General features: G+C 40.2%; 1 protein-coding gene across 1 annotated transcript in view; it reads left to right on the top strand.

Annotated features, from left to right (window-relative positions):
* ITPR3 (inositol 1,4,5-trisphosphate receptor type 3) overlaps positions 1-27,340 on the top strand; it is a 385,035-nt gene that overhangs the window by 264,810 nt on the left and 92,885 nt on the right. Inside the window, 6 exon segments of the mRNA XM_040339415.1 lie at positions 1,741-1,912; positions 2,786-2,928; positions 8,527-8,727; positions 20,753-20,863; positions 23,194-23,289; positions 23,439-23,540. Of these exon segments, the coding sequence (XP_040195349.1) occupies positions 1,741-1,912; positions 2,786-2,928; positions 8,527-8,727; positions 20,753-20,863; positions 23,194-23,289; positions 23,439-23,540 (825 nt within the window).

Here is a 27,340-nt window from a genome sequence, read left to right as displayed (position 1 = left end):
CCATGATGCGAAATCATGCGTGGAGCTCCAGACCGAGGGCGATTGATGGTTATTTTGTATTTCTTCCATTTGAAAATAATCACTCCATTAGTTTTTTCCTTCTCACCAAGATTCTTGCTGATGGTCTTGTTGCCTATTCCAGCCTTGTGCAGGTCTACAATCTTGTCCCTGACCTCCTTTGACAGCTCTTTAGTCTTGCCCATGATGGTGAGTTTGAAAGGAAGAAATAGATTCTGTGGACAGGTGTATTTTATACACATACTGAATTGTTGTTTGGTACACAGATTAGTCCTTTCAATTTAAGACAGTGCTCCTAACTCATACTGTGGGATCCAGAATTATTGTTGGTTGTTAGAGGATCAAATACTTATTTTACTCACTGAACTGCAACTCAATTTAAAACATTTGCATCTTGTTTTTTTGGGGGGATTTTTGGTTGATATTCTGTCACTATCATTTTAAAATACACCTATGATAACAATTATAGACCCTTCATTTTTTTTTTTAATTGGGCAAACTTACAAAATCTGCAGAGGATCAAATAATTATTTTCCCCACTGTATTAGTCAATCAGCTAGCTTGGGTGTTACTTATTTCTTTGATAGTAGTGCTGAAATGAACAGAGAACAGAGTTGTTGCAAATACCACAACCTTTTTCTATTTTTGGATACAATATGGAAGGATTTAAGCCTCTTTCAGGTTAATATTGCTAGCTATTTGTCCTGGTGCCCATTGTCACTGGTACAGATGAGAGGTTTTGAGCTGTCACTGAAACAGGAGGGGAGGGGAAATCTTCCAATAGGCAAACCTTTTTTGCCTTTAACCTTTAAAATTTTGTAAGATGTTATATCTCCTGCCTTAATAGAGATCTCCTCCTACTTCCTGTTGTATCTCTGGAACAGAAAGTGACAGTGATCTGGGACCAAACATTACTGGTTAAAAAAAAATAAAAGGTTTTGGCTTCACATACTCTTTAAATTCCAGAGCCATTTTCCCATTTCCGCTATGGGCTTGTAAATTGTGAAAACATGGTATTACCTACGCGGTTATGTGTTGCATAAACAGTATATGTTAAGGAACAAACATGGCTTTCTTTTGACAATATTGTATCTAAAGGGTTATTTAATTTAAAGAAGTAAAACAATGGCAAATATGTTTTTTTTTGCAGTTTGACCAGTGATACTTTTAAGCTGAAGTGTAATGTAAGCATATAATAACTTCCGTTGTTCCCCCTTCCCCCTCGATCAACATACAATACGATTTTTCAATCAAATCAGCTTGATTTAAAGCAATACATCTTTTGAGTAATGTAATCACTGTTTTTTTTTTTGCTAGTGTTTAATAAAATTGTGTTTTCGGGAAAGACAGCCCTGCTCTCCAGCCACTGTCATTCACAACACAAGCTGCCAGCTATTACTGTAGTCGCCTGCTCCAAATTAGTTGGCATTGTGAATGACGGCAAACGAAGAGCAGCACCATCAGTCACAAAAAAAAAAGCCCACAGTTGTTACATTTGTCCAAGAGACTAGTGTATTTGGTTTTCTTTTAGTCACACACAGCCTGGTTTGAACTTGCACATCTAACACTCTGGTCTGGGTAATATGTCAGTGAGAATAGGCTACCAAAATATTTGCCTTAAACAGAAGCACATTTTTTTAGTTTTCATAATTAAGTCACACTATATTTGTTCATAATATCAGATGAAATGAACTAACAGTGTCTATTTCTGTCCTTTCTCAGAATTCATTTTACAATTTATTAAAAGGTGACAATAAGTCAGAAAAGTTTTTCAAGGTTCTGAATGAAAGAATAAAATGTGCCCAGCAAGAAATAAAATCCACTATGTCTGTAAACATGAATGATTTAGGGGCTGGAGATGTCCAGGAACCTGCTACGAACCTCACCTCGAAAGGTAAGTTATAACGCAAAAGCAATAATAGTAGTAATAGTAATTATACTAATAATACAGTTCATTGCATTTTATTTATATCTAAAGGAATCAAAGGGAACCCATCACAATATAGTAACTGACATTTGCTGGCCTTTATTTATAAAATTCCTGATTCCTATTTAAGTTCCTGATTTGTGTTCCTCAGCTTCTGGCTTTTATACTTATTAGTGGGTCATAGACCTGGAACAAGATTGCACCCAGTAAAGTTGGTGAAGTCGGAACTTCTTTTTTGCATTCTCTGCAAGTCTCAGCACTGTGTCCGTGATTTACTAAGCATGAAATACAGAGGGTGACAATATTGCAACTTTCAGATTTTAAAAAGTTAAAAGTCAGCAGTGGCAGCTTCTGTAGTTTTCTACTGACAGGTTCTTGTTAAACCATTTAGTCAAGGCCTTTGGAAAATACTACTTTCACCAGACATGCACTTATGCACTTCATGCTGTGCAAACTCCAGAGCCTGAAGTTAATTTGCAATTAGATGAAAATAACAAATGGAATTTGATTTTATTATCAGATAGATTTTTTGGGTGTTAATAAGGGTCTTTCAGAATTACATTTTGTGTTTTTGCACACCCATACACTATTAGCCTGTCAGGTTCACATTTGAGAAAGAGTTCCGGATAAGTCTAACAGAAAACAATAAATTCACTTTGTTGACTATTCCCCTTGTGCCATATTATAAACTTGGCAGAGCAAAATGATACTTAAAGTATATTTAATTGAACGCTTAGTGGTAAGGGTGTTGTTCTCCCTGGTCAGCATACAAGAAAATAGTTATGTCATTTTTTTAAGGACACGATGCTCACTTTGTTGTGCCTGTTTCCTCTTCAAAAGCTGCAGCAGGAGTGCCCCACCAAAAAGCGCATGAAGGAGGGGAGAGTGGAGAAAGAAATGAAGTGGGCCCACTTGTCTTAATAATGGAGCCTATTCTGAGATTTCTTCAGCTGCTGTGTGAAAACCACAACCCAGATCTGCAGGTAACTGTATATTATTAATTTCAGCATCAGTCACTGTAGACGCAGTAAAGTTTGAATTGAATCTCCATAATTAGATTACTTGGATTTATTGGCTTCACTGTGTTTGCTTGCAGTTTTTCCTAAATACATTGCTTTGTATTTCTAGACTTCTAATTTGTCTGATTTACAGATATTTATTAATGCAGATACTTTTATGTTGTGTGAATAGAATGTAACAAAGAGAGATCATTAAATCTTTCAAGATTTTTTCTTAATAAAAAAAAGTTAACAAAAAGGCACAGATGAAAAGCCCCTACAAAACAAAAGATCTAAAACTCATCTTTCTGGAAACTTGTGTGCATTAGTAGATAGAAGAAGCCACGCTAATTTAGTCCAAATAGGACGTCAAATTAATTGATTGAAGAACATGACTTGCTCTAGTGTTTTGGAATGGTGATATAGATTAATCTAGTATTAACACCACAGTGATTCATTCCATGAAGTGCACCGTCACCATATAAAAAAATTGCTTATCAGATAGCAAGCAAAACCAGGCATGTGGCTATAACCCAGCCAAGGCCTTTGCTTGCCCAGACGATCGTAAGGAAAACCTGGGTAGATGGTTGCACTGATTCTCACACTGATACCACCATAGAGTCCGTGATCGTAACATTCAGCAATTGACCCAAAAAGAGAAACAGGTTCACAATGTGATGTATTCCCTTCACTCATTCCAGTTTCTTTACATCAGAGCCCCCCTTTCCCATCAGTGCAACTTGTGTGCATTACCTTCCCTGTTTCAGCACTGCGTCCTCCATCGGTGTCTTCTACACAAATTACTTCAAAGAATGTTGGATTCATGTGTCCCCCGCTGTGCTCTGTGGTTTCCTCTTCTGGCACCTAAGTCACTGTTAACTCCCACAGTGATGTAGGGTTTGGAGCATGAAACCATGACACGCAGAAGGGGACACATGTATCTAACACACTTTGAAGCTTTGAATGTCAAAAACACGGGTGTCAGGTTTAGCAGTACTGCTGCCGGGTTATCTTGAAGAGAGACGTTGATAATCTTTTGAATGATCTGTAGAACTTGTCTCTAGAAGAGGGACAGCTCGTCAGAATCTTGTAGGTGATCTCCTGATACTTGCTACACAAGGACGACTTATGTGCAAAGAAGAGGATACGATTCTTTTGGTCCTCAGAAAACGTGATCTTTCTCCCATTTCTTCAAATATGGGGGTTAATGTTGAGATGTGTGAGCAAGTAGAATGTTGTAGGAATAGGAGAGGGACTTCCGTATGGGCTCATCTCCCAGGCACGGGTCTTCGAAGGACGTAGGCTGCCTACGGAAACAACCGTTCCCAGGGAGGGATCGTTGGAAGTGGGATAGTTGTGAAATCTTCCACCCGCCCAATGGGGGAATTAAGGATTGGATATAGGCCTGAGGGCAGAGACGCCCAGCTTTCCTTCCCTGTTAACGCCCATAATTGGACACCCAGACTTCACACCAGGTATCTCTGACAGGTCCTTCCGGCTTCAATCAGACCGAAGCCTGGTTAGAGCCTCTTCTTTTCTGGGCCCTTCTGAGTGGGTTGACCGCTAAGGGGATCGGCACAGTTTCCTGTTCCAGGCAGACCCATAATTTATGATGTAAGTGTCTGCACCAGTCCACTACTCTGTTTATGTGGACCGCAGTATAGTAAAAGGCCGGATCGGGGAGGCCAACCCCACTAAGTTTTGGTCGCTGTAGAAGCAATCTAAGTCGCGGAGGCTTGCCCTACCAGACATAATTTATGAAAATTGTATGCAGCTTACCAAAGAAGCTCTGCAGAATCCTAACTGGCAATGCTTGTAAAAGGTAGAGCAGTCTCGGCATGATGAAGGGAGAAAACAAAATCTCCAGACAGAGGGTTACTGCCAATTAGGGCAGCTAAGGCCTAGTGGGGGTTGAGGTAAGGCACTTCAGGGGTTGAGCCCCCAATGCGCAGGACCCCCACAACAGTCCCCCGCTTAAGGCTGGTCCAGATAGGAACCACATTGCAATGTTAAGCTTCTCATTAATGAAATAACCAAAATGTAAAAACAACAATAATAAAGAACATATTTCAGAGAGTACCGGGAGTGGTAACAAGAGGAAAACATTTGCAAATAACATTATCAGGTTATCACAAAAATTAACGGTGGGAGAGACCGCTCACTCCCAGAGAGACATTGCCCAGGGAGAGCGAACCGTGGCTCTGTTGCCTAGTCATATACTGCTAAATAAATTTAAACCTAGACCAGAACATCTTTTGGGCCCCCATTGAGGGGCACATTTGTGGGGAAATGACCCCCCGTCACATGAACCAAGGCCACCCAGAAGTGTATCAAATCGGATGGAGCATGCATGGCCGCATCTGAAGAAAAAAAGGGAGGGGGAAGGCAAACTCCCCAATAAAAACCTAAGGCCAGATGCAGCAGGGCACCCCCCCGCCAGTCAGGCACACTTTACCACATGTTGTTATACATTGACAAACCTATAGAAAACAGTGTGCAAAAAATAAATGAAAACTCGGACAAGTAGGAGGGAGAGGCATCCTAGGAGTGGGAGCCATAGCGGGCACTTGTGGTAGTTCATTCTGACCTTAAGCCAGCTGGGTCATGTGTCCTCCGGGCAGCTCCACAGAGACCTCTCCGACCCCAAACCAAACATAAGTATTTGAAACAATGAGCACAGTGATCTGGGTGAGCCATTATTTGCCTACTTGCAGGTCAAACCCACAGGGAAACCTGTGGGTAGGGGGCTCCCGAAAAATCACTCAGATAATGTAGCCTCCTCTGTCGTTATGACGTTAGGCCCAGCCGGGCCCAACTACTCCCAGTACCCACCTCCATGGGAAAATCACCAGTCCAAGGAGACTACATCAGAGGAGGCAATGGGAACAATGTGAAAGTAGTGCAGAACTTACATACAGAGGAGATCTCTCAAGTCCAGGACAGGCCTTCACTCTGAAAACAAATCTAACCTTGAAGGATCAAGTCTCGTTGTCCCGAGGATCCTGCGATCTTCTGTGCTGAGACCGATGATTGCGCCGGGACCGTTGGGGTCTGCCTGATGGGTTTGCAGCAGGGTAATCATTGCTTCCCAGAAGAACAAACGCTAGCCAGTTGGGGAGCGACACCCTGGGGGAACCCGAGGGAGCTGAGGAATGCAGGGACATCCGCAGGATGCCAGAGGGTATACGTGCAATGAGGTGGAAAGGGTGGCCCCACTTGTAAGTGATCCCCTGGTCTCCAAGTTTCTTCAGCAGGGGCTTCATGCAACAATGCATCTGGAGGACACATCAGACACAAGGGTGATCTTTACCCCGTCAAAGTCCATGTTTCCTCTGTGCCAGGCTCATTGAAGTATGTCTTCCTTAACAGTGTAATGGTGCAGGCAGCAAAGGACATCTCTGGGTCTGTCCTCTGCGGGACCTCTAGGACCAAGAGTTCTGTGGACCCTGTCAATGGCGATGGGTGTCTGTGTGGGCAGGCTGTAGAGGAGCCGCAGACTGGAAGCCCAGGGAAGACACGTCCTCACACTTCCATGCCGAGACCACGCCCCACCTGATTCGCGTTTCTGATTGGAGCTTACTGGCAGAAAAAACATAAAACTCTTCTAAACTCGTCTAAACTTTGTACAAGAAATGCTCTATATGAGCGTTTTTTACTCCCAAGAAAGCAGACTTTTTTTAAGCATAGTGTGCATGGAGCCTTGGAGTTGCTTTTATGTTGACTTGTTTAACCGGTTAAGACTCGGACCATTATGCAGGTTAAGGACCTTGCCCCTTTTTGCGATTCGGCACTTTAACTGACAATTGCGCGGTCGTGCAACCTGGCCCCCAAACAAAATTGGCTTCCTTTTTTCCCCACAAAAAGAGCTTTCTTTTGGTGGTATTTGATCACCTCTGCGGTTTTTATTTTTTGCGCTATAAACAAAAATAGAGCGACAATTTTGAAAAAAAATCAATATTTTTACTTTTTGCTATAATAAATATCCCCCAAAAAAATAACCCAAATTTTTTTTCCCCTCAGTTTAGGCCGATACGTATTCTTCTACCTATTCTTGTTAAAAAAAAACACAATAAGCGTTTATCCATTGGTTTGCGCAAAATTTATAGCGTTTACAAAATAGGGGATAGTTTTATGGCATTTTTATTAATATTTTTTTTTACTAATAATGGTGGCGATCAGCGATTTTTTTTCGTGACTGCGACATTATGGTGGACACATCGGACACTTTTGACACATTTTTGGGACCATTGTCATTTTCACAGCGAAAAGTGCTATAAAAATGCACTGATTACTGTGAAAATGACAATGGCAGTAAAGGGGTTAACCACTAGGGGGCGCTGTAGAGGTTAAGTGTGACCTAGTGTGTGTTTTTTTACTGTAGGGGGGCGGGGCTGGACGTGTGACGTCACTGATCGTCGTTCCCTATATCAGGGAACAGACGATCACTGCCACAGAGAACAACGGGGAAGGTTTGTTTATCTCTCCCCGTTCCTCAGCTCCTGTGACCCGATCGCGGGACATCGGCTGGCGATCGGGTCTCGCGGGCGCGGTCATGGAGCTTCGGACCGGGTCGAGAGCACCGGCCGTGATCTTAAAGAGGACGTATATATACGTACTTGTGCCCAGCCGTGCCATTCGGTCGACGTATATAGTTGTGCGGCGGTCCTTAAGTGGTTAAGGAAGAAAAGCTGCTCAGATACAAAGCAAAACCTGTGTACATTATTCAAAAAGAAGCAACTATATGGATTCATAAGAACATAACACTAAGGCCCCGTACACACGACCAGTTTCCTCGGCAGAATTCAGCTTCCGACCGAGTTTCTGGCTGAATTCTGCCGAGGAAACTGGTCGTGTGTACACTTTCGGCCGAGGAAGCCGACGAGGAGCTCGACGAGGAAATAGAGAACATGTTCTCTATTTCCTCGTTGTTCTATGGGAGCTCTCGTCCCGCCGAGCTCCTCGGCGGCTTCAGGGCTGAACTGGCGGAGGAACTCGATGTGTTTGGCACGTCGAGTTCCTCGGCCGTGTGTACGAGGCTTGACACGTCATAGATCTGCTACTAGGATGGTAAAGGATTAAAATATAACTGACATTTTTTTTACAATCTTCTATGACAAAAAATGTTTTGTGTTATAGTCTATATCAGTGCTAACCTATGCTGCTGCTGCTGCACTGTTGGATGACGAATACTGATACATGCTTATGTCAATACTATCGTTCAATAGAGAACACTGCAACACCTATGGGAACAGTTTGCTAATAACACATACATAATAATACATGTTTAGCAATTGTCTTTACACACAGTTGCAAAGAGCCAACCCTGTAGATTTCCTAGCTACATTTTCATCGTTTGTCATTTGTGCTCACCATTTAAAATCCTAGAGCAACTGGTTTGTCCCTCCTTCATACCAGGTAAAATCCCCTTCTTGGGGTATCTTGGTCAATACAGATGTACCATTCTTGGAGCATCTCTATAAAAGGACATTTTTTTTTCTAGTTTTTAGAACAGTATGCAAATTATCTTTTTGCCTAATGAATAAAACAGAATATTACAGCTCTTTGTATTTTTTATCTAAACAGAATTACTTGAGGAGTCAAAGCAATAAGACCAATTATAACCTGGTATGTGAGACCTTGCAGTTCTTGGATATTATGTGTGGGAGCACTACAGGAGGACTTGGCCTTTTGGGTCTCTACATCAATGAAAAAAATGTGGCTCTTATTATTCAGACCTTGGAAACCCTCACAGAATATTGCCAAGGACCTTGTCACGAGAATCAGGTAAAGACTCCGAGTCCTTCAAGTATGATTTTCCCAATTGTCCTGATCAACAATTTTGGTGGTAAAAACAAATGAATGGTGTAATTTATGGTGACCATTTTTTGATAATTGGAGTGTGCTCTCTACTCCAGGAACAATGCACTTGTGACTCTGTGGCGTGCAGTAGTACATAGTATTTAAAGCTGTGCCAGGCAGATCTTATGTTTTTTTTGTGAAATCTGCTCATACTCACACTATATGAAAGATAACTACCATCATCTTTCATATTGATAACACAATGCATAAGTTTGAATAGAAACCTTAGAATAACTATACATACTAAGACCGTTTTTATTTACTTAGTGACATTGGATATCACTTTTATAGTTTGTTATTAACTTTTGATTTGGGTAATCAGAAATGAACAATTAGTCATAGCTTGTTTGATGTTCTAACCTCTCTTGGGTCTACTAAGTACCGTAAGTGTGGTTTTGTTGCTGTTGCTTGTATTTTATCTATCCTTGTGACACCCTGTCATCGGAAAATGAAAAAAGGGTCAATCTCCTTAATGTGGACACAGATCTCCTTAGAGGGTTTGTAAAGTCAGAACGTTTTTCATCTTAAGGCATTCTATACCTTAAGATAAAAAGCCTTCTGTGTGCAGCAGCCGCCCCAGCACCCCCTAATACTTACCAGAGCCCCATCTCTCTGTCCAGCTATGTCCACGAGTGTCTCGGCCATCCGGGACTCTCCCTCCTGTTTGACTGAGACACAGCAGCAGCGCCATTTGCTCCCATTGCTGTCAATCAAAGTAATTTAGCCAATCAAAAGAGAGGGTGGAGGGGCCAAACCGCAGCTCTGTGTCTGAATGTACACGGAGCTGCAGCTCAGCTTGGGTGCCCCTATAGCAAGCTGCTTGCTGTGGGGGTACCCAACAAGAGGGAGGGGCCAGGAGCACAGAAGAGGGACCTGAGAAGAGGAGGATCTGGGCTTCTCTGTGTAAATCCACTGCAGCAGAGCAGGTAAGTATGACGTGTGTTACTTTTATAATAAAAAAAAACAAACTACAATCACATTAAAAACCTGACATAAAAATTAGCACTTAAGTATAAGAGCTCTGTATAGAATAGTTTATTACAACCAATTTATCAATATGGGACTTAAGTGAAAAATGTGCTAACAAGAAAGTTCATTAATGCTCACAGCTACCAGCAGTTTTCTGCTTGTCATTTCTGCAGCTTGCTTTGAGAAATTAAAAAAGGACTCAGATTAACTGAAATTGTCAAAAAGAAATATTCTTGTTAGCACTCTTTTACTACATTAACCCCTATTTATCCATATATTTTTAGATGAACAGTAACTTTAAATATTTTAACACGTTTTACTTTTTTTAAATCGGTCTGGATCTGTGCCAGTTAGAGAAACAATATTGTGCAGATTTTTTCTAAAACCACAAACCCTAAAGGGGCTGAGGTTTGAATTTAATGTAAACACTGAAATCTTCCTCTTTTTCACACTACAGTAAAACCTTGTTTTGAGAGTAACTTGGTTTGAGAGCGTTTTGCAAGACAAGCTAATTTTTTCAATACATTTTGACTTGATATACAAGCAAAGTCTTGAAATAAGAGTAGCGTCATGTCACAACTGAGTATAAAATAGAAGAGAGGCGCCTCTAAGTGTAGCAATATGGTTACATTTAATGAAGGTACAACATTTAGAAACTCACATGGTTGATGATTAAAACAGGCACATCTAAGTTTGCAGGCATTCCGGGGTAAAGCTGTCCACATAAACCATCGTCTGCTCCACCATTGATGTTGTGCCTTCCACGAGTGGTTCAAGCCTCGCTTTCAGATTGCTCTACTGCAGGCTAACCTTTCTGGTCACAATTGCAGACTGACAGCGGGGAGAGCCGCCGCTGAGGACGACGGTCTATGTGGATTGCTTTACCCCAGATGCCTGCATACTTAGATGTGGCTCTTTTAATCATCAACCATGTGAGTTGCTAAATGTTGTACCTTCATTAAATGTAACCATATTGCTACACTTAGAGGCACCTCTCTTCTATTTTATACTCAGTAGCTTCTGCTGGATTTTACTTCTAATCTCCTTGAGGAGGCTGCCATTTGTGGATGGACGTTTTATGGTTACACAAATTATCACATTGCTATAATCTTTTTATATGGACTATAGACTGAAGGACTTATGAATAAATGGTTGTGGAATTAATCATTTGGGTTTCCATTATTTCTTAAGGGATAATTTTCTTTAATATACAAGTGCTTTGGATTACAAGCATGCTTCCGTAACAAATTATGCTTGCAATCCAAGGTTTTACTGTATATTTATTTGAATAGGTCACACAGTCAAAGCATGGGGAGTTGCAAATCTTGGGATACACTGTGCCTTGTTTTATTATTAACACCCTTTATTACCAAATGATAACGCAATAAAAAAACAGCAACTTTAAAGCAGTATTAAACATATTACGTTTTTATTTTATTTTATTTTCAGCTACTGATCCCACTAGTAACACACTGGGGTTGATTTATTATAACTAGAGAGCGCAAAATCTTGTGCATCTCTGCATAGAAACCAATCTTGTCAAAGCTTTTAATTAAACAAGCTGAAGTTAGAAGCTGATTGGCTACGATAAACAGCTGCATTCTCCAGTTTTAGTAAATCAACCCCACTATCTTCCACTAGAAGGGCAACAGAGACACCTTTTGACAGCAGCATTGTCAGTCTGGGTAGAGGGTAGTATTAGATGTGCTAGCAGATTTAGATAGACTTAACTAACAAATTAAAGCTGAACTCCAGCTAATACTTTTTTTTTTAAGCAGCTACAGCAACATGTTTTTCTATTGGGATTAAGGTTTTATGTAAGTGAATAAAAGCTGACCATTGTAATGACAGCTGCCAATGTCAAAAGATTTGTCTCAACTCCCTAACTGCCACTTTTGCTGGACATCTTGGCCTGTTAAAGGAAATTGAAAAAAATACAGATTTACTGGCCAGAAAAAAAGCCTCATAAATAAATACAACTATGACATGTAAGAATAGGTAACCTCCAGGTTTGGCCAAGCTAGGACAAACTAATTGTGTCATTTACTATCCCATGCAACCTCTATCAGCGCTGTATAAACTGTATGTAAGATCAGCAGTGGTACGTATGTTTCTGCAGTGGTACAGGCACTTCCCTTTTACTGTTCCTGGAGCCAAGTCAAATTTGGCTGAGCACCACTCAACCACCCACAGGAAGTTTTGTGTTTTCTAAATGATTACAAGAATTCTATGATTGGCTGAAGTGGAGAGACAGACAGATGACATCTCATATGTTTTAATTAATTTTAATTTCCATATTTTTTTTTTTTAATTTATAACTTTTTTAGATTTACATTTTAAAAAATGCCCTTAGCAGTGATATAGAGGACATGCCTTCCTGTATATATTTTTTTTACCTGGCTGTAGAACTGATGAGCTATGGAACTGCAGAGCCTTTGTAGAGACAAATATTTGGTCTAAAAAAAAACAAGGTTGACCATCTTGAAATGCAAAGTGTTGCTAAGATGTGCAAACATACAACATATAAGGTGTGTCTATTAAATAACGAGACTGACTAAATGACGCACCTTTTTTTTATGTATTACAAATGTAATGCTTGTCCCCATTTGCATTGCCACAGTCTTGTTTTCCACTGGTCGAAGGCATGGAGAAAATACATTTCTGTCAGCTGTTTCAACACATCCGCCAATTTCTTCTTTACAGCATCAACTGACTCAAAACATGTCCCTTTAAGCACTGATTTAACTTTTGGGAATTCATTCTCATGTCCCTCACTGAATCTTTTGTGCCACTCAAACACATGCACACGAGACAGGCTGTCATTCCCATAAGCTGTAGTAAGCATTTGAAAACATTCTGTTGGTGTTTTGTGCAATTTTACCAAAAATTTCAAATTGAAACGTTCAATTTTGAAACTTCGCATTTTTTCGGCACACTACAGAAAACACAGCCAAACTACGGTAAATGGCGACTCACAATGAACTGAATGTCATAGAGTGTTGCTGCTGATCCTGCAGGTTCAAACATGTTCAAGGTCACTACACATGCAGTTATAATCAGTTCAGACTGCTCTGTTTACTAGTTGGGATCACAGTCTCGTTATTTAATTACATTAAACTTGCTTCTTGACCAGATGTTCCCAAATCAGACTGGGTTCTTTGTTCTTTTTAAAGTGAGATCAGAGTAATGTAGCTGTGAGTTAATCCACTGCCCTGTTTTTCAGCTAATACAAAAAATGAAAAATGTGTTTTCTCATATTTAACCACTTAAGGACCGCCTAACGCCAATATATGTCGGCAGAATGGCACGGCTGGGCACAATCACGTAAGGGTACGTCCCCTTTAAGTGCCCAGCCGTGGGTCGCGCGCCACCGGTGTCCCGCGATCGGTCACAGGAGCTGAAGAATGGGGAGAGGTGTGTGTAAACACACCTTCCCCGTTCTTCATTGTGGCAGTGTCAGTCTGTTCCCTGATATAGGGAAAGACGATCACTGATGTCACACATCCAGCCCCGCCCTCCTACAGTTAGAAACACATATGAGGTCACACTTAACCCCTACAGCGCCCCCCTAGTGGTTAACTCCTAAACTGCAATTGTCATTTTCACAGTAATCAGTGCATTTTTACAGCACTTTTCACTGTGAAAATGACAATGGTCCCAAAAATGTGTCAAAATTGTCCGATGTGTCCGCCATAATGTCACAGTCACGCTGATCGCCGCTATTAGTGGTAAAAAATTAATTATTAATAAAAATGCCATAAAACTATCCCCTATTTTGTAAACACTATAAATTATGTGCAAACCAATCGTTAAACGCTTATTGCAATTTTTTTTACCAAAAATAGGCAGAAGAATACGTATCGGCCTAAACTAAGGAAAAAAAATATTTTTTGGGGATATTTATTATAGCAAAAAGTTAAAAATATTGCATTTTTTTCAAAATTGTTGCTTTATTTTTGTTTATAGCGCAAAAAATTAAAACCGCAGAGGTGATCAAATACCACCAAAAGAAAGCTCTATTTGTGTGAAAAAAGGGGCGCCAATTTTGTTTGAAAGCCACGTCGCACGACTGCGCAATTGTCAGTTAAAGCGACGCAGTGCCGAATCGTAAAAAGGGGCAAGGTCCTTAACCTGCATAATGGTCCGGGTCTTAAGTGGTTAACTGATAAGATTAGTAGGTAGCCCCTGTTGTAGCAAGGGCAGAGAACTGCATGTTTGACTAAAACCTGTAAGGCCGGCCGAATTTTGGTATGTCTATGGACAGGCTGGTTGTAATGAGGTCAATCAATTGATTAACTACAGTGCAACCAGCCTGTTGGGTTATTTTTTTTCTGCTATCACTGCCGGCGGCTATGGCTCCAAGATATACGCCAAAATATGGAGTTTACTGGTAAGTCAAAATTGTGTTTTTAAACTTGTATCCTTTTTATATACCTTTTTATATACTGTACTGATATAGGGTAGACTAGAAATGTGGAATTACTACTGTAGGTTTACAAAGAAAAAAGATAAATGACCAACAAAAGTCAATGCAGCTCCTATTGATGTGAACTTTGTCTGAACTTCCCGGCAGTAGGCACTGGTGTACAGTATATCAGCAATGCTGCCTGCACTCTAGCTGTTCCTGTCTTCAGATCTTAGGAAGACAAAGGGTGGTATCAGGTTGCCTAGTATCCAGAAATTTACAGATAGCCCATAAAAAATGCAGGTTGAATCAGGTTATACATAAAATCCAAGAAGAAAAATTAAATGTCTGTAAAAGCTATTGATTTTTTATGCATTTGAATATTAACCAACCACAGTCTTCCTTTCATATATTAACATCTGATGAAGTATTGAGTATAACTCTGTATGCTTCTTTGTGCTGTACTGCTAGGCAACTCAAACGCTGCCCTTCTCACACCCTGGTCAAGTGTTAGTACAAGATCTCATAACTAGGATATTAATAATATAGTGTTGGTCTTATAAATGGGGCACAGTAGTAATAAGTCTGATGCTGTTACAACTATATATCTGTTATATATTTTTTTGACTTTCCATAATTCTTTGGTGCTGGGAATTTTCTGGTCCATATTGTTTTTTTTTTTCGGTATGCTTACTACAGTTTGGTTACTTGCTTTGAATAAGCATGTCAGGGAAGTCAATACTGAATTTAACATAAATGACAACTTTTGTCTTTGTAAAAATCTGCATTCACGTGATCTTTTTTTGTTATTCTCTTTATGTGCATTTTGGCATCACAACAATTTAGGAAGCATCTTACAGTCTGTGAATTGTAATTAACACGTATGAGGCTGTTCACTTCTAAAAGTCAGCTTGTATTTTCCATATTTCCAACACCACATAAATGCAGCAGTAGGAAAACATTTTCAATGCCAGTGCCAACCAATAACATTCTTACTTTCATATTTTTAACTCCCTGGGAGAGAATGTGATTATGAGGTTTGAACTGTTTCTGTTTACTGTAGCAGCTAGTCGTATTCTACATATTTTTTAACTGAAAGGAAGAGTCTAGTCATTCTTTGTTGGGACACTTTCATATGTTTTACACTACTTCTTTCATTTGCTGTTCATATTTTTTCTTTTAGGTCTCTTTTAAATTTTTTAGTGTTTATATTTTAGCATTAAAATAATACTGCACATTTATGATGTGTTAAATGTTCAGTCATATCTTACAGGAAGTACCGGAGTCATTGTCACCCTAAGAATAGTTTTGTATCTAGAACAGACTGGTAGGAAGCTGACTCATCTGGGTGGCACAAGAGAAGAGTAGAAAGTTGTAAAATAGATCAAAGTGATAGTGAAATAACTCCAGATAAGCAGCTCTGCTTAATTTTTACATCGTTTTTCATATACAGTGCCTTGCGAAAGTATTCGGCCCCCTTGAACTTTGCGACCTTTTGCCACATTTCAGGCTTCAAACATAAATATATAAAACTCATTTTTTTGAAGAATCAACAAGTGGGACACAATCATGAAGTGGAACGAAATGTATTGGATATTTCAAACTTTTTTAACAAATAAAAAACTGAAAAATTGGGCATGCAAAATTATTCAGCCCCCTTAAGTTAATACTTTGTAGCGCCACCTTTTGCTGCGATTACAGCTGTAAGTCGCATGGGGTATGTCTCTATCAGTTTTGCACATCGAGAGACTGAAATGTTTGCCCATTCCTCCTTGCAAAACCGCTCGAGCTCAGTGAGGTTGGATGGAGAGCGTTTGTGAACAGCAGTTTTCAGTTCTTTCCACAGATTCTCGATTGGATTCAGGTCTGGACTTTGACTTGGCCATTCTAACACCTGGATATGTTTATTTGTGAACCATTCCATTGTAGATTTTGCTTTATGTTTTGGATCATTGTCTTGTTGGAAGACAAATTTCTGTCCCAGTCCATCAGGTTTTCTTCCAGAATGGTCCTGTATTTGGCTCCATCCATCTTCCCATCAATTTTAACCATCTTCCCTGTCCCTGCTGAAGAAAAGCAGGCCCAAACCATGATGCTGCCACCACCATGTTTGACAGTGGGGATGGTGTGTTCAGGGTGATGAGCTGTGTTGCTTTTACGCCAAACATAACGTTTTGCATTGTTGGCAAAAAGTTCGATTTTGGTTTCATCTGACCAGAGCACCTTCTTCCACATGTTTGGTGTGTCTCCCAGGTGGCTTGTGGCAAACTTTAAACGACACGTTTTATGGATATCTTTAAGAAATGGCTTTTTTCTTGCCACTCTTCCATAAAGGCCAGATTTGTGCAGTATACGACTGATTGTTGTCCTATGGACAGAGTCTCCCACCTCAGCTGTAGATCTCTGCAGTTCATCCAGAGTGATCATGGGCCTCTTGGCTGCATCTCTGATCAGTCTTCTCCTTGTATGAGCTGAAAGTTTAGAGGGACGGTCAGGTCTTCGTAGATTTGCAGTGGTCTGATACTCCTTCCATTTCAATATTATGGCTTGCACAGTGCTCCTTGGGATGTTTAAAGCTTGGGAAATCTTTTTGTATCCAAATCCGGCTTTAAACTTCTCCACAACAGTATCTCGGACCTGCCTGGTGTGTTCCTTGTTCTTCATGATGCTCTCTGCGCTTTAAACGGACCTCTGAGACTATCACAGTGCAGGTGCATTTATGCAGAGACTTGATTACACACAGGTGGATTCTATTTATCATCATTAGTCATTTAGGTCAACATTGGATCATTCAGAGATCCTCACTGAACTTCTGGAGAGAGTTTGCTGCACTGAAAGCAAAGGGGCTGAATATTTTTGCACGCCTAATTTTTCAGTTTTTTATTTGTTAAAAAAGTTTGAAATATCCAATAAATTTCATTCCACTTCATGATTGTGTCCCACTTGTTTTTGATTCTTCAAAAAAAATTACAGTCCAGCGATCTCCCCCGCTGAGCTGTTGTGTTCTTTCAGGGGGCGCCTCTCTCCCCCCTATTTTGCTAGAACGCTCCGATCAGCGCTCTCTGCCAATGGCTGAGAGTGCTGATCAGGAGTTGGTTGGCTACTGTTTTTCCATCACGCACATCCGACAGAAGGGAGAAGACATACATGGGAACAATATCTGATGTTTTTTGCTTTGCAGATGTAATGCTATAGTAGTAAGTCACCATATAAAACTAGGTTTCAACACCTACAGTATATCAGCAGCTGGCTTAGGGCCCCTTAAATCAACTGCCAACAAACCGGTTAAAAATCACTTTACATCCAAAACAATTGCAGTTTCCAGCCCTGATGAAGGGGTGTTATTTGACCCCCAAAGCTGTACCTGTATGCACAAATTCATCTTGATTTTCCTCCCATTAGTGAAATTATCACAATTAATCACATAGGAAGCAATTAGCTTACAACTGTAATTTTTTGCCTGGTTTGGAAAATAGATCATGGATTTATTTGGTTTCTATGAGTAACTAATGTTTTCAGGAACAGTGTTCATACCTAATAAACCTTATTATGTTTATCAGTGAGAACCTGCTTTTATGCTTACAAGTTAGCACATATTATTAATAATGAGGAAATGTTGGATCTTGGATTACTGTACATCTAGCTATTTTTGAGAATGACAGCTGTAAAGCCTGTTATAAATGATTGGATTTTCCGCAGACAAGGCATAGGACTTTTGTCCGAAGGGCGTTGGCCATGAACTTGTCTTCCATACAAATGGCAAAGAATTGTCGGCCAACAAACATGAAACTACGTGTTTTTTCAGCTCTTTAGCGCCACCCTTTGGACAACTTCTGCTAATGTTGTGTTATGGTTAGCATTGCTTTTGAGCAGGCGTGTTTGTACTTTGGATTTTTGTCCGAAGGAATTCTGTACACACGATCGGATAATCCGACAACACACATTTGTTGTCGGAAAATTTTAAAGCATGCTATCCAACAATTGTTGGCAGAAAATCTTACAATTGTCTGATGGAGCATACAAATGGACGGATTTTCTGACAACAGCCTGTGATCACACAATTCTTATCGGAAAATATCCGATTATGTGTACGGGCCTTTATTCTACCTTTCTCTACTTTCCAAGCTAAGGAAAATGGATTGGATTTATCAGGAATAAGGATTTTACAATACCATGACCATACAGTCACTATAACTATATAACTATAAATGTTATGCTTAACATTTCACACAACTTATTTCATAAAGCTGAGCAGAGCAGCCAACATGAATTGCTGTAGAATACTTCATTAATGCTTCTGCCTCAGAATAATGTAAACAGGCTGGCACTTTGCTACATGAAACAACCTTCTAATGCCAGAGTCTCCTGGGACATTTATGAAGGGCAGCAATTAGCTGGGGTGGCGTGGAGGCACTACACTTGACAGCTGTTTGCTGAAGATGGGAGCAAAGAAAGCTTTCTTTTACGGGAAGTGAATTCAGACATCACAGACAGTCAAAAATATCTGTCTGCAAAGTAATGGGCGGTAGGCAACCCTGCACGAGCTGCATTATGTATCAGGAGTTCTGCTACATACCTTGCTTGTCATACACTTTCCAAAAAAGTAAGAGGTTACAGGTAAAACTACAAAGAAGTCTTTTTTTCTCTTATACACACAGACATGCACTGCTGCTGTGTAAATATTGATTATGCTTGGACTTTGAACCAGAGCCATACATGACTACTAGGGTAGCGCATGAGAGCAATGAATTATTAGCCCATTCTTCTTTTTTTTAACTCGGTTCTTTTTTTGTCTTGCTGTGGTTATAGTGGTATCACCAGGAAGTCTGTTGCCATATTTCTACCTCCTGTACCACCTGTCTGGACTAGTTTTTACTAGGTCAAATCACAGGTATTAAATTAATTAAGTCCAGCAAGTATTGGAATACACTGTGGCAAAAATAATTGGGTAGTGCAGGAATTTAAGAGCCGGTTCACACAGGGGCGACACAACTCTGGCCGCGACTTTGCGAGGTGACCTGAACACGACCTGACGCGCACCACAGCGCAAAAATCAGCTCTGTGGGAGGGAGGGGTTTGCCTGAGAAAACAATTTTCTCTTTCTGTATTGTTGCTTCAGTTAAGACAGGGGATCTGACTTGGAGGCGACTTCCATTGAAATCAATGGGTACAAGTTGCCTACAAGTCGGATTGAAGTAGTACAGGAACCTTTTCTGAAGTCGGAGCGACTTCAGTAGTGTTCATTAAGATGGCTCTATTCACTTACATTGACTTTCTCAACCGTGCAACTTTAAGTCGGATCCCAAGTCACCCCTGTGTGAACCGGCTCTAAGCCTAAGTGCAGTCAAAATAAAAAAAACACAAAAACCAGCACAAGAGACAAAAGTTACAATCAGTAGTATGTTTCACGTGTGCTAATTCCTCTTCTCTTAGCTGAAATTCTCATCTATTCATCCCCATCCGCACCACTTTAATCTTCTGGTGAGTTAATAGAACTGTGGGTGCTATCATTGGCTCTTGTCAAGAATGTCAGCCCTTTCTGCCCAGCTCTGCTATTCATAAAAGCCGTACTACATCTTCAATGAATGAAACACAATCTATACATGGAGGATAGACAGATGATTTAAAAGTCCACTCCCTCCGTTCATAGATTGCTTTCTGTTCATTGAAGCTGCAGTATTGGCTTCTATAAATGGTAGAGTTGGGCTGAAAGGGCAGACCAAGTCAGGCACTCTTGATGAGAGCCTGTGACGGCACCCACAAGGTTGCAGGGGTGGGAGAGGGCATCGATGAGTGATAATTTGAACTAACAGAAGAGGTATCAGCACTAGGAACACATCCTATTGACTGTAAGCTGTGTCCCTTGTGCTGAATTTTGTGTTTATACTTAGACTGTTGCTTAGGCTTGAAGACTTGAATAATACATTAAAATATATATATATCCAATACAAAATGGTTCAACAGACAAAGATTTTCCAGCATACTTAAGGGATTTCATTACTAAGCAAAACAAATTGTGCTTAGACATTCTCCAACTAGGCCTTTTTACTGTCCTAGCATTATGTGGCACTAAGTAAGTAAGGAAGGTGCCTTCTGGGTTCTTCAGGGGTGCCTTGGCAAAATGCTTAAAAATTGCACACAAATTGCCAACAAGCCAGCAACTGGATCGAGCCTGCCTTTTTGCTAATGTTGCCAAGTTATGTAAAATTATTTGTTTAGTTTTTTACATTTTAGAATGGGGCAACCTTTTTAAATGGGGTGCACAATTTTAAAGGGTGTTTTGACTGAAAAAAGGTTGAGAAACACTGACTTAACTACACAGATGTCCTCCTTTGTGAGTTTAAGTCCTTTTTTGGGATGCTTTTTTCTTCTAGAGTACAGAACTTTTCACATCATGTATGCCCAAAAAAATTGGACTGTCGTGAGACAAAGTTTATTAGCAAATCTGTCATTTTCTCAGTATAGAGATCAGCTACTGTATTGCTAGCCCAATACTCACACTATTATTTGTCTTTCATGTTCCTAATAACTTATGTACCACATTATATATAATTTCTTGACTTTTTTGTTTTACAGTCCTGCATAGTGACACATGACTCCAACGGTATTGATATCATAACAGCCCTAATACTTAATGACATCAGCCCTTTGTGTAGGTATAGGATGGACCTTGTTTTACAACTCAAGGTACAGTATGGAGATCAACTAAACTGTGTATATTACTGGAGACAGTACAACTTCCTTTAGCTTTTGACTTTCTGTATATTAAAACTTACATAATCCTAAATGTGACTTCTCCTGTTTTTGCAATATTTAAGTTGTAGTCTCCTGTTTACAGACAAAATTCCATGCTATCTTTTTCGATTTTTATTGATATTTGCTCACAGGAAAATAAGGTAGAGGAGTAGAAATAAACTCAACTATATTTAACTTCACAAGCTTGTATACTTTATTAGTATATTGTGCAAAGAGGGTGGAGAAAATGGCTAAAGGTTATTCATTATGCTTTGGAACTTAAAAGTAAATGGTCCTTTTTTTGGAACTGCGCAAAGCAGGTGGCTGTCACCTGCAACCATGTTTGCCTAGGCTTGGGGAAAATAGAAGAAATATTGCTGTTGTTTCCTGACTGCACAGCTAGCATACAGCAGAATATTTTACAATGTGTGTGTGTATATATATATATATATATATATATATATACACACACTATATTGTCAAAAGTATTGGAACACCTGCCATTACACGCACAGGAATTTTAATTGCATCCCAGTCTTAGCCTGTAGGGTTCAATATTGCATTGGCCCACCTTTTGCAGCTATAACAGCTCTACTCTTCTGGGAAGGCTGTCCACAAGGTTTAGGAGTGTGTCTATGGGAATGTTTGACCATTCTTCCAGAAATGTATTTGTGAAATCAGGCACTGATGTTGGAAGAGAGGGCCCGGCTCGCAGTCTCCACTCTAATTTATCCCAAAGGTGTATTATCGGGTTGAGGTAAGGACCCTGTGCAGGCCAGTCAAGTTCCTCCATACAAAATATATACTCAATGAAGGACAAGGGTAACAAGGAATACCATGGATTCAAGGCGGGGGGGTCAAAACTGGCCATAGGAACCAAGAGCAGGAGTAAGCAGCTGGGTACAGGATGCAAGATAAGCTCAAGAGCATATAAACAGGAACAAGCATCTGGCAGCAAGGATGGCTATCAAAACAGTGATGCAAGGTGTGTTAGTAGGAGCATATATCTTTATATTATATAGATACCTAGCAGCTGAAACCAGGTGGAGTTTATCACTGAGACCTGTTGGCTTCTGGGAGACATTTTGGTGGACACTGGAACTGCAGAAATCAGCCCAGAGTACCATGGTGCCACCAGCAGGTGAACCCAGTCCTAACATATGGGAAATACACACAAAAAGCAAAAACAAACATATTGTTGTCTGCACTTTCCTGTTTTCGGTGACATTTGCACCCATTTTAGGTATAGCGTTACAGGGACAAGATGTGAAGTAAAATCTCCCCAGACGCATCGGACACTTTTGACGCTATTTTGGGACCATTGTCATTTATACAGCGATCAATTCTATAAAAATGCACTGATTACTGTGTAAATGACACTGGCAGGGAAGGGGTTAACCAGTAGGGGCGAGGAAGGGGTTAAGTGTGTGCTAGGGAGTGATTCTAACTGTGTGGGGGCTGGGCTACATGTGACACGACACTGATCACTGCTCCCAGTGACAGGGAGCAGAAGATCAGTGTCCTGTCACACGGCAGAAATGGGTGATGCCTTGTTTACACAGGCACCCCCCCCCCCCCGTCGCTGCGAGACACGATCTCGGGACACCGGCGGACATCGAGTCCGCGGGTCCCACGGGCACGGTCACTGAGCTCGAGGCGGGGGGGCATGCGCGCCACCATAATTCAAAGCAACGTGTATATATATATATATATATATGGTGCTTTGCGCAGCCATGCCATTCTGCCAACATAAATGTTCGTGAGCTGGTCAGCAAGCGGTTAATGTAAACATTCATCTTTTGCCCACTTTGACTAAAAGGTCATATTTGGTTATAAGTGGAGCCTGGTATTCTGAGTCTTGGATATCCAAACTGCCATCTACCTGTAATAATTCCCTACTCAGTTCTTGTCCACCTAAGAATTTAGTGTGTTCCAGCAACTACTTTTCCATTAGCCATAATAATATAAATAAAACAGGGAGAATAAGATCTCCTTATAACGGCCACAGGAGCATCCTTTTATAATGTAATAATGGCATAAAAATAAGCTGTTGTGCACAAAATGACTAGAAAATTGCATTAATGTAACAACGGTTACCTTGATTTTTTGTCATTATGACACCAATGAATGTCATTATACTGGGAGACAGAAAGATGATATTTTCGAATGCAGGTCATCCTTTGCAAGCTCTCAAAGATATGTTGAATATGTTGCCTAAGAAGCTTTTGTCGGTGTTCCTCATTTACATTTGTTAAATCCTGCTTAATCTTGACTTATTACAGGACAATGCCTCAAAGCTGCTATTAGCTCTTATGGAAAGTCGTCATGACAGCGAGAATGCAGAAAGAATACTTATAAGTCTAAGACCCCAGGAACTGGTGAGTTAGTTATGGGGGCACAATGATTTTATGAAATGGCTACTCGTTTTGGTAATGTTGGCACACAGCATAATTCTTTGGTAGATTGTTACTTTTAGCTTTCCCCATAATCACTCATAAGATGAGTTTTGCTTTTGCTTAATTGTCAGGTGGATGTCATGCAGAAAGCTTATCTACAGGAAGAAGAAGGGGACAGTTCTGATGTGTCACCCATGGAAGTTGGACATAATATTTACATCCTTGCTCTACAGGTCAGCTTAATAGGTTTTTTTTTTGTTTTGTTTTTTAACAAGGAGTAATTAGAATTTTAGACATTTTATATAATACTAAAGATACCAGAATTCATTAAAGGGGTTGTAAAGGTTCATTTTAATTTTCTAAATAGGTTCCTTTAAGCTAGTGCATTGTTGGCTCACTTACATTTTCCTTCGATTTCCCTTTCAAATGTTTTTTTCCTCTGTCTGAATTTCTCACTTGTTTCCTCTCAGTAAGCTTGCCCCCATCATCCGAGTCGTTCTGGCTGGGGGTTAGTCAGCGTGCTCGCCCCCTCGCTTGGGACTACATCTCTGCGGGGAGACACTCCTATTTTTTTTTTTTTTTATGTGATGGATCAGAACACAATAGTTCAAGTTGATGAAGTAAAATTAGAAAAATATATACATAAAACATATTTTTCTGAAATAAAAAACTGATATTAATATGAATTGGCATGTGCGTCTGTATTCAACCGCTTTCTTATGAAAAGCTCTGGTGCAACCAATTTCCTTCAGAAGTCACATAATTAGTGAAATTATGTCCATCTGCGTGCAGTCTAACTGTCATATGATCTGTCATTACATATACATACCTTTTTGAAAGGTCCCGGAGGTTGAAACCCCTAAGCAAGAGGCACCACTAACTAAACACTGCCATAAGGACCAAGTAACTCTCCAAACAAGTAAGGGACAATGTTGTTGAGAAGTACAAGTCAGGGTTAGGTTATAAAAAATATCAAAATCTTAGATGAACCCTAGGAGCAACAGCAAATCTATCTTAACCAAATGAAAAGACGACCGCACACCAAAACTCACGGACCGGGCAAGGAGGGCATTAATCATAGAGGCAGCACAGAGACCTAAGGTAACCCTGGAGGAGCTGCAGAGTTCCACAGCAAAGACTGGAGTATCTGTACATAGTACGACAATACGCTGTACGCTCCATAGAGTTGGACTTTTTGGCAGAGTGGCCAGAAGAAAGCCATTACTTTCAGCAAAAAACAAAATGGCACGTTTTGAGTTTGCGAAAAAGGATGTGGGAGACTCCCAAAATGTATGGAGGAAGGTGCTCTGGTCTGATGAGACTAAAATTGAACTTTTTTGCCATCAAAGAAAACGCTGTCTGGCTCAAATCCAACACATCACCTGACCCAAAGAACACCATCCCCACAGTGAAACATGGTGGTGGCAGCATCATGCTGTGGAGATGTTTTTCAGCAGTCAGGACTGGGAAACTGGTCAACGTTGAGGGAAAGATGGATGGTGCTAAACACAGGGAAATTCTTGAGCAAAACCTGTACCACTCTGGGGTCATTGTCCTGCTGGTAGGTGAACCTCCATCCTAGCCTCAAATCACACACAAACACATTGCTAAAGCAACACTTGAGTGGTTTAAGGGGAAACATGTAAATGTGTTGGAATGGCCTAGTCAAAGCCCAGACCTCAATCCAATAGAAAATCTGTGGCTAGACTTAAAGATTGCTGGTCACAAGCTCAAACCATCCAACTTGAAGGAGCTGGAGCAATTTTGCAAGGAGGAATGGGCAAAAATCTCAGTGGTAAGATGTGGCAAGCTCATAGAGACTTATCCAAAGCAACTTGGAGCTGTGATAGCCGCAAAAGGTGGCTCTACAAAGTATTGACTTTAGGGGGGTGAATAGTTATGCACATTGACTTTTTTTGTTATTTTGTCCTCTTTGTTGTTTGCTCACAATAAAAAAAAAAATCTTCAAAGTTATGGACATGTTCTGTAAGTTAAATGATGCAAATCCTCAAACAATCCATGTTAATTTCCAGGCTGTGTGGCAACAAAACACAAAAAATGCCAAGGGGTGAATACTTTTGCAAGGCACTGTATATTTTTTTATATTTTCTCTCTATATATTTTACATAAAAAAAAAAACCCTGGCTGTGCTTCCACCAACCAGAAGGATCTGAACTCAAGGTTCACAAGGCCAGCACATGGGGTCTTCACAACACCACTGTCATTTGCTCAACCAGACTTGAAAAAAAAAAACTGCATTACTGGCCTGGACTAACAACTTCTGACAGTCACAGGGAAGTGTCAGATTTAACTGCTCCCCAGGAAATCCACCACTTCACAGAGTTGTCGAGTTTTAAACAGGGATTGGAGCATTATTGCACATTCTCCAAATTCCCATGGCTGTGATTCACTTCAGCCTTTATGGTATCTGCGCCTTTGTTATATGATTTTTGTCTTTCTCAGCTCCAACATATATGGCTGCAAGACTTAGTTGATATTGGTACTTTATGTGAGCTGTTTTTCTTCACCAGCCCTGAATTTTTAAATGTTTCATACAGTGCTATGGAAATAATTCCATGTAAAATAATAAAAATGTATGTAACACTTTTCCCTAATTTTGTAACAGGTAACTTGTTTGATGAACACAACATGATCATTAAATACAACTAGGGGTACCCACAGACATCAGAGGGCAGTTATGTGGGCTGAACATCTTCTACCAAACAGTGGTCTCATGTCTATGGGTCTATAGTAATGTTCTCTCAGGTTATAAAACCGTATTCGGTTTCTAGACACCCAAGTTAATCTAACAATAGAGGTATAGTTGGTACATAGGAGAAAAATTGCAGTCGCAGGACACTGTATCAAAAATAAAGAAACAAAATCATATATTTAAACATAGTATTTTATTGACAAAATCATTAAAGGGGTTGTAGAGGTTCGTTTTTTTATTTTTTTTATTAGTTCCTTTAAGCTAGTGCATTGTTGGTTCACTTACCGTTTCCTTCGATTTCCCTTCTAAATGTTTTTTTTTCTTTGTTTGAATTTCTTACTTCCTGTTTCTCCTCAGTAAGCTTTCCACCATCATCCGAGCAGTGGAAAGTCATTTAGAACAGCTTACTGAGGAGAAACAGGAAGTGAGAAATTCAGACAAAGAAAACAAAGAAAAAAAAATTAGAAGGGAAATGAAAGGAAAGGGTAAGTGAACCAACAATGCTTAAACTAACCTATTTAGAAAATAAAAAACAAACCTTTACAACCCCTTTAAAGCCAAATAAAACATATCTAGAATGGCCTGGACTAGTGTGTGAGTGTACCCACACTCCCAAAAATAGGTAGGGAGCCCCCAAAGTATTCTCATTACCAATTATTCAGCCTAGTAAAGAGCATCACCAGAACACTGATAGTAAACACAAGGCTGTAGTTGTAGGGGGATAAGTGGGCTCACACTAGAACCGGGCTATATTCAACATGTTTCGCGTTTAGTAACGCTTCTTCAGGAACATAAAGGGTTAAATACAATTCTAAAATCCTGTACAGGAATAAACATAGGCAGAGTTTAATTGGTAACAATTTACAAATATAATCATACACTGTATATAAGATATAGACAAGTATCCCTCCCAGAAGGGAGGTTCTTGGTTGGAGTTTTCCTTTAAAGTGGTTGTAAACCCTTACATAACACCTTTTGCTACAGGTAAGCCTATAATAAGGCTTACCTGTAGCTATCCTGGTTTTGGAGATATCCCCCCTGTATCTGCATGTGCCGTTGCTTCAGTTGGACTGTGCCGTTTCCGGCAGCTCCCGCGTGTCCCGTTTCCGGGAGTGACATCACGCGGCTCCGGCGAATCACAGAGCCGGAGTCCCCGGCCCCAGAAGGAAGAGGGGTGAGAAGATGGATGCAGCCTGTACAGGGGACAGTGCTGGATTCGTTTGCAGGTGCATACTAGCCCATTATGCTTTTAATTGGCAGGCTTTACTTCTTCTTTAAATAGCTGTAGAAACCCACTTTTTATCTCCCTTTAACAGTGGT

Source organism: Rana temporaria, chromosome 2 (genome assembly GCF_905171775.1).
Source record: "Rana temporaria chromosome 2, aRanTem1.1, whole genome shotgun sequence".
Taxonomy (NCBI): domain Eukaryota; kingdom Metazoa; phylum Chordata; class Amphibia; order Anura; family Ranidae; genus Rana; species Rana temporaria.
Note: the sequence above shows the minus strand (reverse complement) of the source record. Positions and strands in the feature narration are given on the sequence as shown.